Source organism: Rosa rugosa, chromosome 5 (assembly GCF_958449725.1).
Source record: "Rosa rugosa chromosome 5, drRosRugo1.1, whole genome shotgun sequence".
Classification (NCBI taxonomy): domain Eukaryota; kingdom Viridiplantae; phylum Streptophyta; class Magnoliopsida; order Rosales; family Rosaceae; genus Rosa; species Rosa rugosa.
This window is the reverse complement of record NC_084824.1, coordinates 30,248,367-30,263,996: the sequence shown is the minus strand read 5'-3', so window position 1 is coordinate 30,263,996 and position 15,630 is coordinate 30,248,367. Positions and strand designations below refer to the sequence as shown.

Below are 15,630 nucleotides of genomic sequence, written 5' to 3'. Positions count from 1 at the left end.
CTGTTTAATTCACTGCGAAAAAAAAAAAGTTAACTTGTGTTCTATTTATGGTCAAGAACTCGTTGACGAGTTAAGGGTATATTTTCTCTTCTTTGACAGTGCTGGTTATGGTGAAAGTGATCCGTATCCCTCAAGCCCAGTTAAGAGTGAAGCATATGATATTCAAGAACTAGCCGACACGTTGCAAATTGGGTCCATCCATGCATGCCTGAAACAAAGAAAATATTACCCAAGTATTAACAAACCATAATCAATTGCTCATCCATCCATTACTCATCAGCTTTTCCCTTTTTGACTAATCCACTCAACAGTCCTCACTTCTTTATGTAAATAGAAGCTGCACATTTTCTAACTCACTCAGCTTGACAAATGCTGAAACCATCAGAAATATTTTTTTTTTGGATATAAAGCAATCTATTGTACCAAGAACAGTACAAAGAAACCAGAAACACACTCCAAACCTTACATAGAAGGTGGAATACGTCTGGCATCAAACAACATAACAAAAACACAAAGCCAACAGACCAAAGAAACAAACAGCAAAAGGCCCAAACAAACAAAAAGAACTTGACAAACGATGAAACCATCCCATTTTAAAACATAGAGAACAATATAAATCCAACTAGGAATTAATAGAGTAAAACAGAGGACCAAAAGACTACTAAAGCTAGTCAAAGCTTCATATATATTAGAGCATATTCTTAAAATCATATGAACTTAACGTAGAACTGTACAAAAAGTGAGAAACAAAAGACTACTAAAATAAAATAAAAACATTAAAAAAAAAAAAAGAGAGGACAAGAAAACACATACAAACAACTCTAATTGAATGAGACAATTAAATTTAGACTTGGAAATACATGTACAAATATAGAACCATCAGACCAAACACCCTCTTATTGCTTTCATCAATCATCAGTGCAAGTAAAGTGAAAATCTCAGGTTGTTGATCACCAAAGCACTAACTCAAAGACACATGTTCAAGCAAGTCTTGAGAATATTGACATTTTCATGTCAAATAAATCATACACATAATGACCAGCTAGGCCCTATACACATCTTTTCTTCTACCTCGACAGTAACATCACCCCTATAACATTTGAATATCTCTACTGCTGTAGATGTAACCTTAACACAACCGTTCATGTACAGAACAGAGAGCTGCTTGCAACCATTTCGCAATGCCTCCAAACCACGATCACATAGATTGCGACACCGATTCACATGAAGTTTTTCCAACTTTTGCAGTTTGTCCCAATAGAAGACCACCCAACTATCCTGACCTCATGACACAGTGCTAAGTTCCATTCTTCAAGTAGTGGACAACCTTCCGCAATTGCTACAATAGACTCATCGCCAACGGTTCTACACATCCGGAGGTTAAGAATCTTAAGCCTAAGGGCGAACCCTCTTCCAATTGTTCCCAAACCAGTTCCACCACTACGCCAAATCAAACCAGATAGGTTCAAATATTCAATCCCACCTCCACTGACGATTCCCGAAATGCCCTCTAGCGCAAGCTTGCAAGATTCAGCTTCTACATAAGCTAAAGTCGAGGAACAACCTTGAAAGCCAATACCAGTGGCACCCTTACAATTTGATATCCTAACTGCCTGAAGCTGGCGACACCTCTGTGAAAGATCCCTTAAACCAGAGTCAGAAATAGCATGGCAGTACAAGATTCAAAGTTGAGCAAGAATTAGACAAACTTTCTAGCCCAGAATCAGTAATTTGGCAGCGATAAAGGCTGATGACTTGTAATGAACAAACTGTCGTTCTTCCTCTTTTCCTCGTCTTCTCTTCTTTTTCAATTTAGGGTTTTTTTTTTTTTTTTTAATTTTATTGTAGATATGTAATTCAGAATTTTGAAAAAGAAAAAAAAAAAAAAAGGTTTATAAAGGCTACCTGGTAAGCAGGTCACCACTATTGAATATTTCTGACCATTAGATATATTCAACTTTTAATTAAATCTAACGGTCTAAAATATTCAAAAAACTTGATGTATGGCATACGTCAACATATGCTAGAATTTTCCATAATATGGTTACTGGGTATTATTAGGGGGTAATAAATTCAAACGCCGGAATCCGGTCGCCAGTCCGGTAGCCAGATTCCGGTCATCGGTTGCCGGAGTCGGCGCCCGGCCACTGGTCACCGGAGCACAGCAAGGTGGAGGATGACTTCTTTCTCTAAGTGAGAAAGAAGGAGAGGGCAAAAAAGTCTCAAAAATAAATAAAAAGAATAAAAAAAGAATTAATTGGGTATTAAGGAAATAATCCCTTAGAGCGTTTTGGGTAAATGAGGTTAAAAAACTGTTAGTGGAGCAAGTGGACAATTTTTAAGCTAAAATTGAGTAAATGATCATTTCCCCTAAAAATATATAAAATCAGTATAATGTAAGAATTTTAAAAATAATTAAACTAAGTAAATTGCATGCTAGCCATAAAATAAAAAAAATACTTTGCATGTGAACGACCTAAACAGTCGAACGTAGTTGCTAAGCGACTTAATTTACCAACGTGCCAACAAATGGGAATGATGATATTTCATTTTATTGCAATGAGAAAATGGTCTGTACGGTACCCCGTCTTTGCCTCCTTATAACTTTTGGTACCTCAGCTTTGAAAAATATCAATACGATACCTGAGGTTCTTGGCCCAACCGAGGATCTATACATATGGCCATTACCTCCGTTACAGAAGTTGTCAAGTGACAATTTTTGAAGGGTGTATTATCATCAATTCATATATTAATTTATTAATAATTTTTTTCTAAGCAATCTTTTCCTCTGTGTCTCTCTGTTCTTCTTTCTCCCTCTTTCTAGATCAAAGATCCACAATTTTGAGAAATAAAACCAACCCAAAACTGAAATCAATCAAAAGCACCACCACACCAATAGATCAAGCAAAAAGCTCCAAAAAATCCATCCAAGCTCTATCTCTAATTTACATTCACCAACATCGGCTTGGACGGCTAGTCGGCGCGCCTTTCCGGTCTCGTCGCGAGCTTCCGAATCGTCTCAGAGTGGCTGCTGAGGATGGAGCAAACGAGGGAGGCTTTGCGGCTCAAGGCAGAGAAGCTGCGGCTCGAGTCGGAATTATGGTCTTCAAGCTTCCTTTTTCACTCATGCCATTCCCATCCCTGCTCTGCTCTCTCTGGTCTTCAAAAGCTATCTAAAGCTCTTGGCTTTAAATGTTTCTGTCGAATTTAGCAGGATTGGTTGGACCTTTGGCTTCTGTAGCAGATTGGTCTTGGTTGATCACTTATGGAAAGTCTGTTTCTTTCGGAATTTAGCAGGATTGGTGGTGCTTAAGTTTGCAAATTTGGTTATATAATCGAGTTTGGGATCGTGTTTAGTTGTGATCTTATCTGGGTTTGGCTCAGGATGAATTTATGAACAATCAGAAAGAGAAGATTCGCATATACTGTTGGGGAAGAAGTGGAGATCACAGTGTCAATGCTTGTAGGAATTGTCCGGATTCATGGTGATATATATAGAAGCTTTTGTGTGATGATAGATGATGGTTTTCGGTCTTCTTGGACTCGAGACTAGCTGGGATTGAAGGCATGGCCTGGATGGGTTCGAGGAGGAAGAAGATGAGAAGATGGGTTTGCCGGAAAAACTTGGAGACCTTGTTATTCTTGACCCTAAAATCTTACCCTTTTGGCAGAACTTGACTTTGGGCAGCTCCGATTTCCTTTTCGGTTCATTGTACTTGACTGCTTCTTCCTCGTCGTATTCTGTCTGGTAGTGGTGGACTGGTGGTGGTGGAGGAGGAGAAAAGAGCTTGCTGGTGGTGCTAATTGGGGTAGTTGGGACATGACTGGAATTAGTGAGGATTAAGACATAAAATGACAAAAATACCCTTAAAAAATTGTCACTTGACAACTTCCGTAATGAAACTAACGGCGATATGTACCGATCCTCGATTGGGCCAAGAATCTCAGGTACCATATTGATATTTTTCAAAGCTGAGGTACCAAAAGTTATAAAGAGACAAAGGCGGGTACCGTAAGGACCATTTTCTCTATTAAAATATAAGGATCAAACGTTCAACCTACTGACAACAAAAAGCTCTGTGGTTGATTCCTGCCGTTTTGTGCTTTCCAGTTTCCACCGATTTGATTCTTGCCAAAAATTTGTTCAATTCATTCCTCCATGGCTCCATATCAACGAAATCTATCTGCATCTCTCTTATATCCTTCATTTCCTCTGCTCGACGAATTTATTACTTTCTATTGTCATGCTATCAGAACAGATTAAACTACAACCCACACTTCCGGCCCCACTCTGCAGTAAGGTAGCGCCGGCGTATTCCAGCCGCATCCAGCAGACAAAGAATTGATCAATGCAATGTCTACCGTACAACTTGACTTATTAGACCATACATATGAGAAAAGCAATAAATATGCTGTGAAATTTATTCAAACTAAATTGCCCATATATATGTATAGCTTGCAATAGCTAAAAGGTAAAAGAAGAAAAACTTGATTGCCAACTAAATAAAGTTGCATCAATTATTTGATTTTTTAAAGTTGCATCAATTATTTGATTTAAAGGTAAAAGAAGAAATACTTGATTGCCAACTAAATAAAGATGCATCAATTATTTGATTTGCAATATCAACAATTCCCTTGCCAAAAAAAAATTTCAACAATTCCATGTTATCAAACTACTCCTGACGACCTGACTTTTTCTTTGCCATCCGGCCACTTCTGGCCTTGCCACCGGCCCAGACTTGGCGCTGCTACCTTGCCGTCCTCCCTATCAGTCTGGTTTCTGTCGATTCTCACTGGAAACGACAGATCGAAGCTTGAGATCAAGGTGGCTGCCTTGATTGGAAATTCCAATTCCGGCGGGGCTGGGCTTGAAACATATCACATTTTGAAGCTGTCCTCCTCTAGATCACAACCATATCAACCTTGAAGCTCGATTCAAAGTGTGGTGGCCTTCCACGAGTTGAAGATCAACGGTTGACATTTTTCGAGCTTGATCTAGGCCGAATTGGCCTTAGCTCCAGGTAAGAAAGTTGTTCCTCTCATTATTATTTTCATTTTGACCGGTTGGATTGACTTGGTTTGGAGGTTGATCTGGAGGCACATGGGGCTCACGTGTAGCCGCCTGTGGCAGCGCGTCCTTCTATGGTTGGGGAAGGTTCTTTCACCCATATCATCTACTTATCGATACGAGCGTTTTGATATTTGGTTTGTAGCATTTGGAGATCGTATGTGCATGCATGTTAGAGTTTTCATCGATTTCGATTCGCTCGGTTTTCGATCCGTGAGGATCCGACCATTGTATCGACTTGTCGTTTTGACATATTGATCCTAGGAGTGTTCCAGAGACTTAGGATGGTCTCGGATGAAGTTCTGCCTCGATTGGTGTTACTTTCAGGGTTTTAGTTCAAACGGGGATTCGAACTTTAATCGCTTTGTGTTTCGTGTACTGAGATGAGACCGTATGTGATTAGGTACTTGACAAAGTTGTCTTAAATGGATATTCTGTGATTTTGTTATCTTGGTTATGTAAGAAGACGCAGCGGGATTCAGAGGTGAGTAATCTCACAATGTTCATTTATGAACAGAGTTACCTTATCGTTTTGGGAGTATTTATTTAACTCCAAACTATAGTTGGTATTAGTGGCATTCCTGAGTGAATGACTATATATATATATATATATATACACACACAGCCCCCTTCCAATGAGGGCTACCTATTTTTGGCCAACTTGAGGGATAGGCTCCCAGCCCTTGGATCAGGTTTAATGAGCTTGGACGGCTCAGACCGTAAACAGTGATAAACAATGATTTAACCCTTATCTAACCCCAATTCCTGAACTCGGGCGCGAAAATGGATCCTCAATTCTTTCGATTTGGCGCTTAGAGAAGATCGGGAAGCGGAGTGAGAGAACGATCAAACAGTCCGCTCAAGAGAGAGATAGAGAGCGTCGAAGAAACAAAGGCTTATGGTATCCTGATGTTTACTTTCTAAGACAAATCCGGTATGGCTCTTCTTCTGCTATGGTATTTCTTTTCAATTATGTACAAGGACCTCTGTTCTGATGCTTGTTTGATGCTCAATTTTATGAGTTTATCCACATTTGTTATTTCGGTGTTCTAATTTTTGTCATCAATTCACTCTTTATCTTTGATTGTCTATTTGAAAAGAATTAAACTTTTTGAGTTTATATGGGAATTTGATTTGATTAATATGGAGGACCTGAAACTCTTTGGCTTTTGTATGTTTTAATCGCTGAAGTTCTGTGCTATGAGCTTATGCTCGAAACAAGTTCTAAAAGATCACAGACTTGAAAATACAAATGTTAAATCAGGCCCTTTTGTTTCTCAGTCAAGGATACGTTTGGTGATGTTTTATAAAGATTTTGTCCTTGTATTTTTCTTATAATTTGCAGATGGTATGGTTTGTGTGTTTCTTCCTGCTTGAACACTATAGTTATTAGTTAGCATGAATTTCTTGATGTTCTGTTCATCTGCGATTTTGTCTTTATATACTGAATAATCACTGGTCCTGATTTTGTAGAGTTAATATGTCCTTATATCAGATATGAAGCTCAAGAGGTCTACCTTTTGCTTCTTAAAGTTATTTATCAAATAGGACCTTCATTTAAGCTGATCCCACGCCTGACTCACCTCTTGTTTGATAACCAGTAATGAAGATCCATGAAGTTATGGACGAGAAAGAATCAACTAGGACATATTTATAATTGTTATATGTGCCTTTATTTCTCTTTTAAAACAAACTGTAATGGTGATGTCTTTCACTCTTTCTCCATGTAGCTTTGCAGCTCATTGAAAATGATGTGGTTGCTGCATTGAAAATGATGTGGTTGCTGCAATTGGCCCACAATATTTTCAAGTCTGTGATCTTTTAACATTTGTATTTACCTTTTTAGTCCTGCTGCATGTGTTTAGTTTCATGACTTTGCATTCATCAATTTGAAAACGGCTTTGCATTCATTAGAAAATGGCTTTGCATTCATTCATTTAAAATTGGCTTTGCATTCATTAGTTTAACGAAAACTTTTAGTTTTGCTATATGTGTTGTGGCATTCTGTAATTGATAGAAGAGCTGAAGATATGACAGATAATAAGATGGTTGTACCTGCAGAAATGGAGACTAATGGGATTATTGTACCTGCGGAAATGGAAACTGAACCTATTCAAGCTATCCCTCCGTCAGAAGAAAATGTCTCTACTTCAGCTTTCTATCCTCAAGTAAGGAATGAGCTTAAACCCTTCAAGGGTCAGCAATTTAAAACATGGGAAGAGGCACATGTTTTTTTATACCAAATATGCATATGCAGCTGGGTTTATTGTACGAATTGGTTCCAGTAAAAGGAGTAGAGCAACTAATGAGTTTATAATGAAAGAGTTTTTTTGCAATAGACAAGGAAATAGTCCGATTGAATTGACTGGTGATGAGAAAAGGATTCGTGGTGTAGTAAGGGAGGACTGTAAGGCGAGAATGATAGTTGTGAGAGACAAGTCTGGTGGATTTGTAGTCAATATATTTGATGAAGCTCACACTCATCCTATGACAAGTCCAAAAAGACTCCACTTGCTGAAGTCCAATCGTCGACTTACTAAAGCTCAGAGATCATTATGGGAACAACTATCCATGGTAAACATACCCACACACCAGCAATTTGACATTCTTGGAGTGCAAGCAGGAGGATTTCAGTACATTGGTTGTACACAACAAGATTTGTACAATCTTAAAAGGGATAAGCGTAAAGAGACAAAAGGGCATGATGGAGAAATGTTGCATGACTACTTTCTGCTAGAGCAAGAAAAAAATTCCGGGTTCTTTGTCACAATAAAGGCAGATGTTGAAAATAGGATTACTCATTGTTTTTGGGATGATGCAATTTCGAGACAGTCGTATAAGTTTTATGGTGATGTGATTATCTTTGACACAACATACCAAACCAATCGGTATAGTTTGATTTTTGCACCATTGATGGGGATAAATAACCATGGTCAGACAATTGTGTTTGGAGCTGCATTCTTAAGTGATGAGACTACAGCTTCGTTTGTGTGGTTGTTGAAAGAATTTTTGAATGCTATGCCAGGGGGTCCTCCTAAAATGATCCTTACTGATCAAGATCCATCCATGGAAAAAGCTATTTCTGAAGTCCTCCCAGACACATTTCACAGATATTGTAGCTGGCATATCTTGAGAAAGTTTTCTGAGAAGCTTGATGCAATCAAATTCAGAGATCACTATGATGAATTCAGAAATTGCATTTACTCATCTGAGAATGCAGAGGAGTTTGACTTCAAATGGAAATCAGTTCTTGCAAAAAGTGGATTAAGTGGACATAAGTGGCTGCAATCAATTTATGAATTTCGGTTTAGATGGGTGCCGGCTTATATGAACCACATTTTCTCAGCTGGCATGTCAAGTAGTCAACGAGCAGAAAGTGCGCATTCCTTTTTTAAGGATTATGTTTCTCATAAAAATTCTCTAGTGGACTTCATGGTTCAGTTTAGTCGGGGTCTTTTACACAAACGGCATGAGGAGTTGATTTCAGATCACATTGACATCAATGAGAAGCCAAGATTTAATTGCCCCATTAAGATGGAAAAGCAAATGGCTGCTATTTAATTATACACGGAAGTACTATTACATATTTCAAGATCAGTTGTGGGAGAGCTACAGTTACAATCTTGAGGTCACAAAGGAGGATGAAACTAATTGTATACTTAAGGTTATGCGTCAGGATCATGAGGATGGAAGAGCCCGAGTCATTATGTATGACAAATCAAAAGATTTTGCCTCATGTAGCTGCAAATTGTTTGAGAGTGCAGGAGTCCCATGTAGACATGTTCTAGCATACTTACACAAGTTACATCAAGTTCATAAATTGCCAGATCAATACATTTTGAAGAGATGGACAAAATCTGCAAGATCTGAGGTGGTGATGGACAAGATTGACATGGAGATAACTGTTAGGAAGTCCTTACTTGAAAAACGTGGTATACTGTTCCAGCAATATTCACATGTAATTGATAGCGTTGTCTTAAGTGAAGAAGCAAGTCAATTTTTTCGTGAAACAATGGATTCTTTGATTGAGAAGATTAGGCCACTACTTGCCAATAATAGCAATGAAGGTGTGGAGCCTTGTGCAAAAACAAGTTCAACTCATCAGATTGATTTGAGAGAACTAGATGAAGTTAAGACAAAAGGAAGGGCTAAAAGAATTAAGAGAGGAAAAGAGAAGGAAAATGGAAAACGCAACAGTTCCGGTAGACATTGTCATGGATGTGGCAAAGATGGGTAGACCCATGACAAACGCAATTGTCCACTGCTCAATCAGTAAGAATACATATTTTACATATTTCATGTTTTGTTGTTAATGTTTGGTGACTGTTGTCACTAAATATATACCTTCCTTTGCCCTTTTAGATCTGCTGATGTTGATACAAATGAAAATTTTAGTGAAGATGACATTGATACTGATAATTCATCACATGTAATATTAATACCTCTCTATACCTCTCTATACAGTCTGAAATTTTTTTCTGAAAGAATTAATACCTTCCTTTTTTCCATGTACATGGTGTGGTCAGGATGATTAGCTGCTGCTGTGCTTGATGAAGAAGTGTTTTCTTTTCAGTAGTAATTTTGGAGAGACAGAGGAGACATGTTGTGCTTGATTAGCTGCTGCTAACGTTTGCTTTTTGGTTCTCAGCATCAATGTTGAAGCTAGGTCTGGAATAGTAGAGTAACACCTGTTTTTGGTTCTACCATGTCCATCTTAATTATCGACTTAATCTGTTAAAATAGTGGTATATAATCAATATAGCCATGTAATTTGTAAATTAAATTCTGATTATACGCCATTAATTGCCTGGGAATTCATTGTTGATGCACTATCACTGATTTTGCTTTTTCAATTTTTATATACATTCAAGTTTATAGACTTTCTTTCAGATGAGGAATGGAGGTGCTTAATTTGATCTCCAAGCAGCTTTAGACCATTTAGTATATTTTCTTTATTAAATCCCACTCTTTTGTTTGTTTGAAGTAATTTATGTCTATTTTTAGGTTGATCATGAGTAAATGGTGCCAAGTTATCTGCAGGCTTTTTTCAAAGATGACCAATTTTTGAGACACCAACTTTAATTGGAGATGTACCTACATGTACGTTGCAAAGCATAATTAGCTATAATCACACCCTCATCGTACCGCCAGAGGTACCAACTATCGTCAAAGGAGTAACCCACAGATAGGCAGCCAGGCGGGCCACGGCCTGAGCACAAGCGTTCCCCAAGATCACCGCTGACGCGCCGCCACGCACTCTGCCAAGACAGCATCAGAAGCTACTGAAACTGGGAACTGAAGCACATCAGTCCCACATCGAAAACAAGGAGAAGATCAGACCTCTCCTCACCTATAAAAGGTCCTCTCTTCTCCCTTCATTAAATTACGCATTAACTCTCATTTATTACTATGCTGCCTATATATATCAACTGACTTAGGCATCGGAGAAGTAAAGACCGCCTAGCGCGGTCTCCCTCTGACGCCCTGCCTTTCATTTGGCAGCTAGCAGGAATCACCAAGTATACAGAGTAGCGGTCCGCCCGCCGGACCCGCGTTAAACGAAGGCTTGGCTACCGCCAGACTTTGAGCATTAACATTGGCGCCGTCTGTGGGAATCCTTGAACAAGAGGTCATCCCATCACAACTACCATGACTAGCGGTAGCGGGGGAAACGCCCATGAGCAGGCAGACCAGTCCGCCATCCCCCAACCATCCAATCCAGCGGTAGGTGTTAACCGCGCACTATTCAACACCCCAACTAACCCTGGCGGTGAGACGGATCCAGGCAGCAGCCGCCCACCAGGCCAGGACCTCGCCGCCATGTACGAGTTGGCACTGGCAGACCTTCACAAGGCAAACAAAGAACGTGAAGAGGAGCGCAGAGAGAAGACCGAGGCCCAAAAGCAGGTGGCTGCGCTGATGTCACGTTTTGATGACCTGAAAAGGACGTTAGAAAGAACCGCCAACCCGGTACAAAGCAAGCATTCGCATAGTACAAGGCGTAGTCATCCCAACGCTGGTGCATTGGGACCGGAACCAGTTGTACAGATGCAGGTCCCGCTGGACCCCCCTGAACTACTGGGGATGGGACCACCGCCCATTCCCGAACTCATGTTGGAGCAGGAAGCAGAGTCGGTACCACGCACCAACCGCTCGGAAATTAGGGCAAGAACTGAGGGTGGTCCGCCTGCGCCAAGGCATAGGCAGACCCAGCAGAGTACATGTGCCGGACCCGCTGGCGACGCAACAGCCCAAATTCTGGAGAGGATGCAGCAGTTGGAACAAAGGCTGGTCCGGGCGGAGTCGGGCGCCGCGCCATCAACTCAAAGTCCACTTTTCACGTCCAGACCAGGGCCCTTCACCGCTGCAATCCTACAGGCTATCAGGCCTGCGTACGCAAAAACTCCGAAAATGTCGCATTACAGCGGTACAACCGACCCCTTCGTCCATATGGACACCTTCAAGAAGGTCACCAACAACAAGGGATTTGACGACCCCACTCTGTGCCACTTGTTTAGCGAAACACTGGACGGGGAGGCAATGAATTGGTTCTTCGAATGTCCGCCAGGATCCATCGACTCATTCAACGCACTGTCACATACCTTCCTCTCCCGGTTCATCTTACTGTCCGCCGGACATCATAACACGAGTCAGCTGTTCAGCGTCAAACAGGGAGAGAATGAGTCACTCAAGGCATTCGTCACAAGGTGGCGAGCGGCGGCATCTCAGTGCCGCGATCTGGACAAATCGATGGCATCGGCGGCCTTCAAGCAAGGACTCCTCAAAGGGCCGTTCCTCTATCACCTCAACTACAATCATCCAAATGCGGCATATGACCATATCATGAGTGAGGCGGTCATTCACGCCCAGGCGGAATTCATTACATATGGAGAAGTCCCACCGCCACCGGTAACGCCAGCAAAGGCCACACAGCCTACCTCCAGTCATGAAACCGTTAATAAGGCACCCGCCGCATCACCAACTGACAAGAAGAGGGAATGGCCACAGGGTCACTACCAGAACAAGCGGCAGAAGGATCAATACCACAAGGGAAACCGCCCAACCCAGGAAGATAACCGCAACAGGCAAACGAAGTCTTCTCAACGGTATGCAGTGTTCACGGTCCTCACAACCTCGTACGAGGAAATATACAATCAGTGCAAGGATCAGATCCCGCCACCTCCTCCAGCAAAATACCCAAAGACGGGCAAACCCAAAAACACCGGCAGATGGTGCAAATACCACGAGGACAGCGGCCACAATACCAACAGCTGCAACGCACTCAAGACGGCAATTGAGACCTTGTACCGTGAAGGCAAGATGGAACAGTTCAAGGTGCGCCAACCGCCACCAGTGATCGCCAACGTAGAGACGTTGGGCCGCATCAACACAATCGACGGCGGTGCTCCAATCACGGGCTTGTCTCACAGAGCCAGGAAGCGTTACGCACGCGTTAATCACCCAAAGGAAGTCTGCAATATCCGTTACGAGAGATCCGCCAAGGTCCTAAAGGTTGGTTGGGAACCTATCACATTCTCTGAGGAGGAAGAGCGCGGGGTGCACCTACCCCATGATGACCCCTTCTTGGTCGACGCCATTCTTGGTAGGTTCTCAGTGGGGAGAATATTGGTAGATAGCGGGTCCGCTGTCAACGTCATATTCAGCGGTTGCTACAGCCATCTCAAGCGGAATAACAAGTTGCTCCAGGATCATGAGCCACTGCTCAGCTTCTCTGGTGACGTCACACAGCCGCTTGGTTCTGACTACATGCGGTTGACTATTGGCACTAGTCCGTGTGTGGCGGAGGTACATACAGAATTTATAATCGTTGATTGTCTCAGCTCATATAATGCCATCCTCGGACGACCGGCGCTCAACAAGCTTAAGTGCATTATCGCCGGGTACATGCTTCTCCTGAAGTTCCCCACACCTAACGGCACTGGCAGTGCGAGGGGAAGCCAGCAGTTGGCACGCGAGTGTTATTCAACGACTATGGCACGGTCAACACACCGCCATGATGTCCTAACGGTAGGAAACCAGGCACCGCCACCAAATATCTTCGAGGACCCTAGGGATGAGGAGAAGAAGTATGTAAGGAAGGAGCCGGTCAACCCGGACACATCCTTGAAGGTTGTCTGTATCTCGGACGAGCACCCTGAGCGGACGGTCCGTATAGGCGCCCAACTAGATCCAGAAGTAGAGGCAGAACTCATTCAATTCCTACGTCATAACGCCTCCGTCTTTGCATGGTCCTACGCGGACATGCCAGGTATCTCCCCTGAGATTATCACTCATAAACTGACCATCAAACGCTCTTTTTATCCCATCAAGCAGAAGCGGAGGGCCTTCGATGAAGAAAAATACCAGGCAATCGGAGAAGAGGTCGCCAAACTCCAGGACATTGGATTCATCCGCCAAGTCATCTATCCCCAGTGGATCTCAAATTTGGTGATGGTCAAAAAGCCCAGCGGCAAGTGGCGGATGTGTGTTGACTTCAAAAACCTCAACAAGGCATGCCCAAAGGATAGTTTCCCGCTACCCCGTATCGATCAGCTGGTCGATTCCACCGCCGGACATGAGCTCCTCAGCATGATGGACGCTTTCTCCGGATACAATCAGATCAAAATGCACCCCAGCGACCAGGAATGCACAACCTTCACCACCGACAAAGGCCTCTACTGCTACAATGTCATGCCTTTCGGTCTGAAGAACGCCGGTGCCACTTACCAGCGGTTGATGAACGCCATGTTCGCGGAGCATCTGGGAAAAATCATCGAGGTCTACGTAGACGACATGCTAGTTAAGAGCATAAAGGCCGGCGGACATGTGGCAAACCTCAGGATCATAGTAACCATTCTCTTGGCCTATGGTATGCGCCTCAACCCGGAAAAATGTTTCTTTGCGGTCACCGCTAGCAAATTCCTGGGATACATTGTCAGCGAGCGGGGCATCGAGGCTAACCCAGACAAGGTCCAGGCCATCCTTGACTTGGCGGACCCAGAGTACAAGGTGCACGTCCAATGCCTCCAGGGCAAGTTAACCGCCCTTTCTCGATTCATCTCTCGACTCACTTACAAGTGTGCCCCATTCTTCAAACTCCTCAAAACAACGCACAAGAAGGTCATCGACTGGAATCCGGAATGTCAGGCGGCGTTCCAGGGCCTGAAGGAATATCTGGCGGCAGTCCCTCTCCTCTCTGTCCCTGTCCAAGGAGAAACCCTATTCATATATCTAGCGGTATCTGCATCAGCGGTAAGTTGCGCAATTGTCCGAAGGGAAGGCCAAGATGAGCTCCCGGTTTTCTACGCCGGCAGAGGCATGAACGGAGCGGAGACAAGGTATCCTCCCTTGGAACAACTGGCCCTTGCACTTATCGTTGCCGCCAGGCGCCTCCGCCAGTACTTCCAGGCCCACACGATCCATGTGTTAACAAATCAACCGCTGAGACAAGTAATGCAGAACCCTGAACACTCGGGGCGCCTCAGCAAGTGGGCCATCGAGCTCAGCGAGTTCGACATAGAATACAAACCAAGAACCGCCATAAAGGGCCAGGCAGTGGCGGACTTCATCGCTGAACTCATCGAACGTCAACCTGAACCCGGTGTAGAGATGGTACCTGGAGCGGAAGTGGTAACCGTCGGGGAGGCAGGTCCCCTCCAGTCGGATTGGAACCTACATGTGGACGGATCCGCCAGCGCCAAGGCCAGCGGCGCCGGAGTCATCCTAACAGGACCCGGGGGACTGAACGCGGAGTACGCGTTGAAATTCAACTTCAAAGCTTCAAACAATGTGGCGGAGTACGAGGCACTGATCGCCGGTCTACTTCTCGCCATTGACTCGGGGGCTGACAGCGTCAACATATTCAGCGACTCTCAATTAGTCGTTAACCAGGTCAACGACAGCTTCCAGGCAAAGGACCAGCAGCTGGCGGCATACTTGGGATATGTCAAAACGTTGCTCAAAAAGTTCAACTTTCACACCATCACACAAATTCCCAGGGAAAAGAACGCCAAGGCTGATTCCCTGGCAAGACTGGCAACCGCCCAGCCACATCAAAGTCCAGCGGACACAAAGGTGGAATGCCTTGACAAGCCAAGCATCACGAAAACCCTAGCGGAGATCTTCAACATTGAAATCAACCCCAGCTGGATGGACGAGATCACTGCATACAAGCGCAGCGGCACACTACCAGAGGATAAGGTCAAGGCACGCCAAATTCAGCGGAGAGCAACCCGCTACAATATCTAGAATGGCAAGCTTTACCGACAGGGGTTCACTCACCCCAACCTCCGCTGTTTAACCCCGGAGGAAGGAAAGGTCGTGTTGGCAGGAATCCACGGCGGGGAGTGCGGAAACCACTCGGGCGCCAGATCCCTGGCCAATCGTACAATGCGACAGGGCTACTTTTGGCCTACGCTTGGTGAGGACGCCCGGCAGGTGTCAAGATCTTGCCACAAATGCCAGCAGTTAGCCGATCTCCCGCATGCGCCAGCTGAACCACTTTCAGTCATCATCGGTCCATGGGTCCACTCTACATGGGGCCTCGACTTAATGGGAAAATT

The 15,630-nt window shown here is 43.5% G+C and overlaps 2 protein-coding genes and 1 pseudogene across 2 annotated transcripts; 2 read left to right on the top strand and 1 right to left on the bottom strand.

Moving 5' to 3' along the window:
• Positions 1-897: 897 nt before the first annotated feature.
• On the bottom strand, positions 898-3,955 carry LOC133711525 (F-box/LRR-repeat protein 12-like; annotated as a pseudogene).
• A 3,288-nt stretch (positions 3,956-7,243) lies between these two features.
• LOC133711524 (protein FAR1-RELATED SEQUENCE 5-like) lies at positions 7,244-8,629 on the top strand. The gene has a single exon (XM_062137632.1). It carries the CDS (start codon positions 7,244-7,246, stop codon positions 8,627-8,629), a length of 1,386 nt encoding a protein of 461 aa, XP_061993616.1.
• A 106-nt stretch (positions 8,630-8,735) lies between these two features.
• Positions 8,736-9,305, top strand: LOC133711523 (protein FAR1-RELATED SEQUENCE 1-like). Its single transcript, XM_062137631.1, has one exon. It carries the CDS (start codon positions 8,736-8,738, stop codon positions 9,303-9,305), a length of 570 nt encoding a protein of 189 aa, XP_061993615.1.
• Positions 9,306-15,630: the final 6,325 nt, after the last annotated feature.

Bases quoted from the DNA above. Each gene is read 5' to 3' on its own strand.
- LOC133711523 (XM_062137631.1), top strand. From the start codon at position 8,736: ATGCGTCAGGATCATGAGGATGGAAGAGCCCGAGTCATTATGTATGAC.
- LOC133711524 (XM_062137632.1), top strand. From the start codon at position 7,244: ATGAGCTTAAACCCTTCAAGGGTCAGCAATTTAAAACATGGGAAGAGG.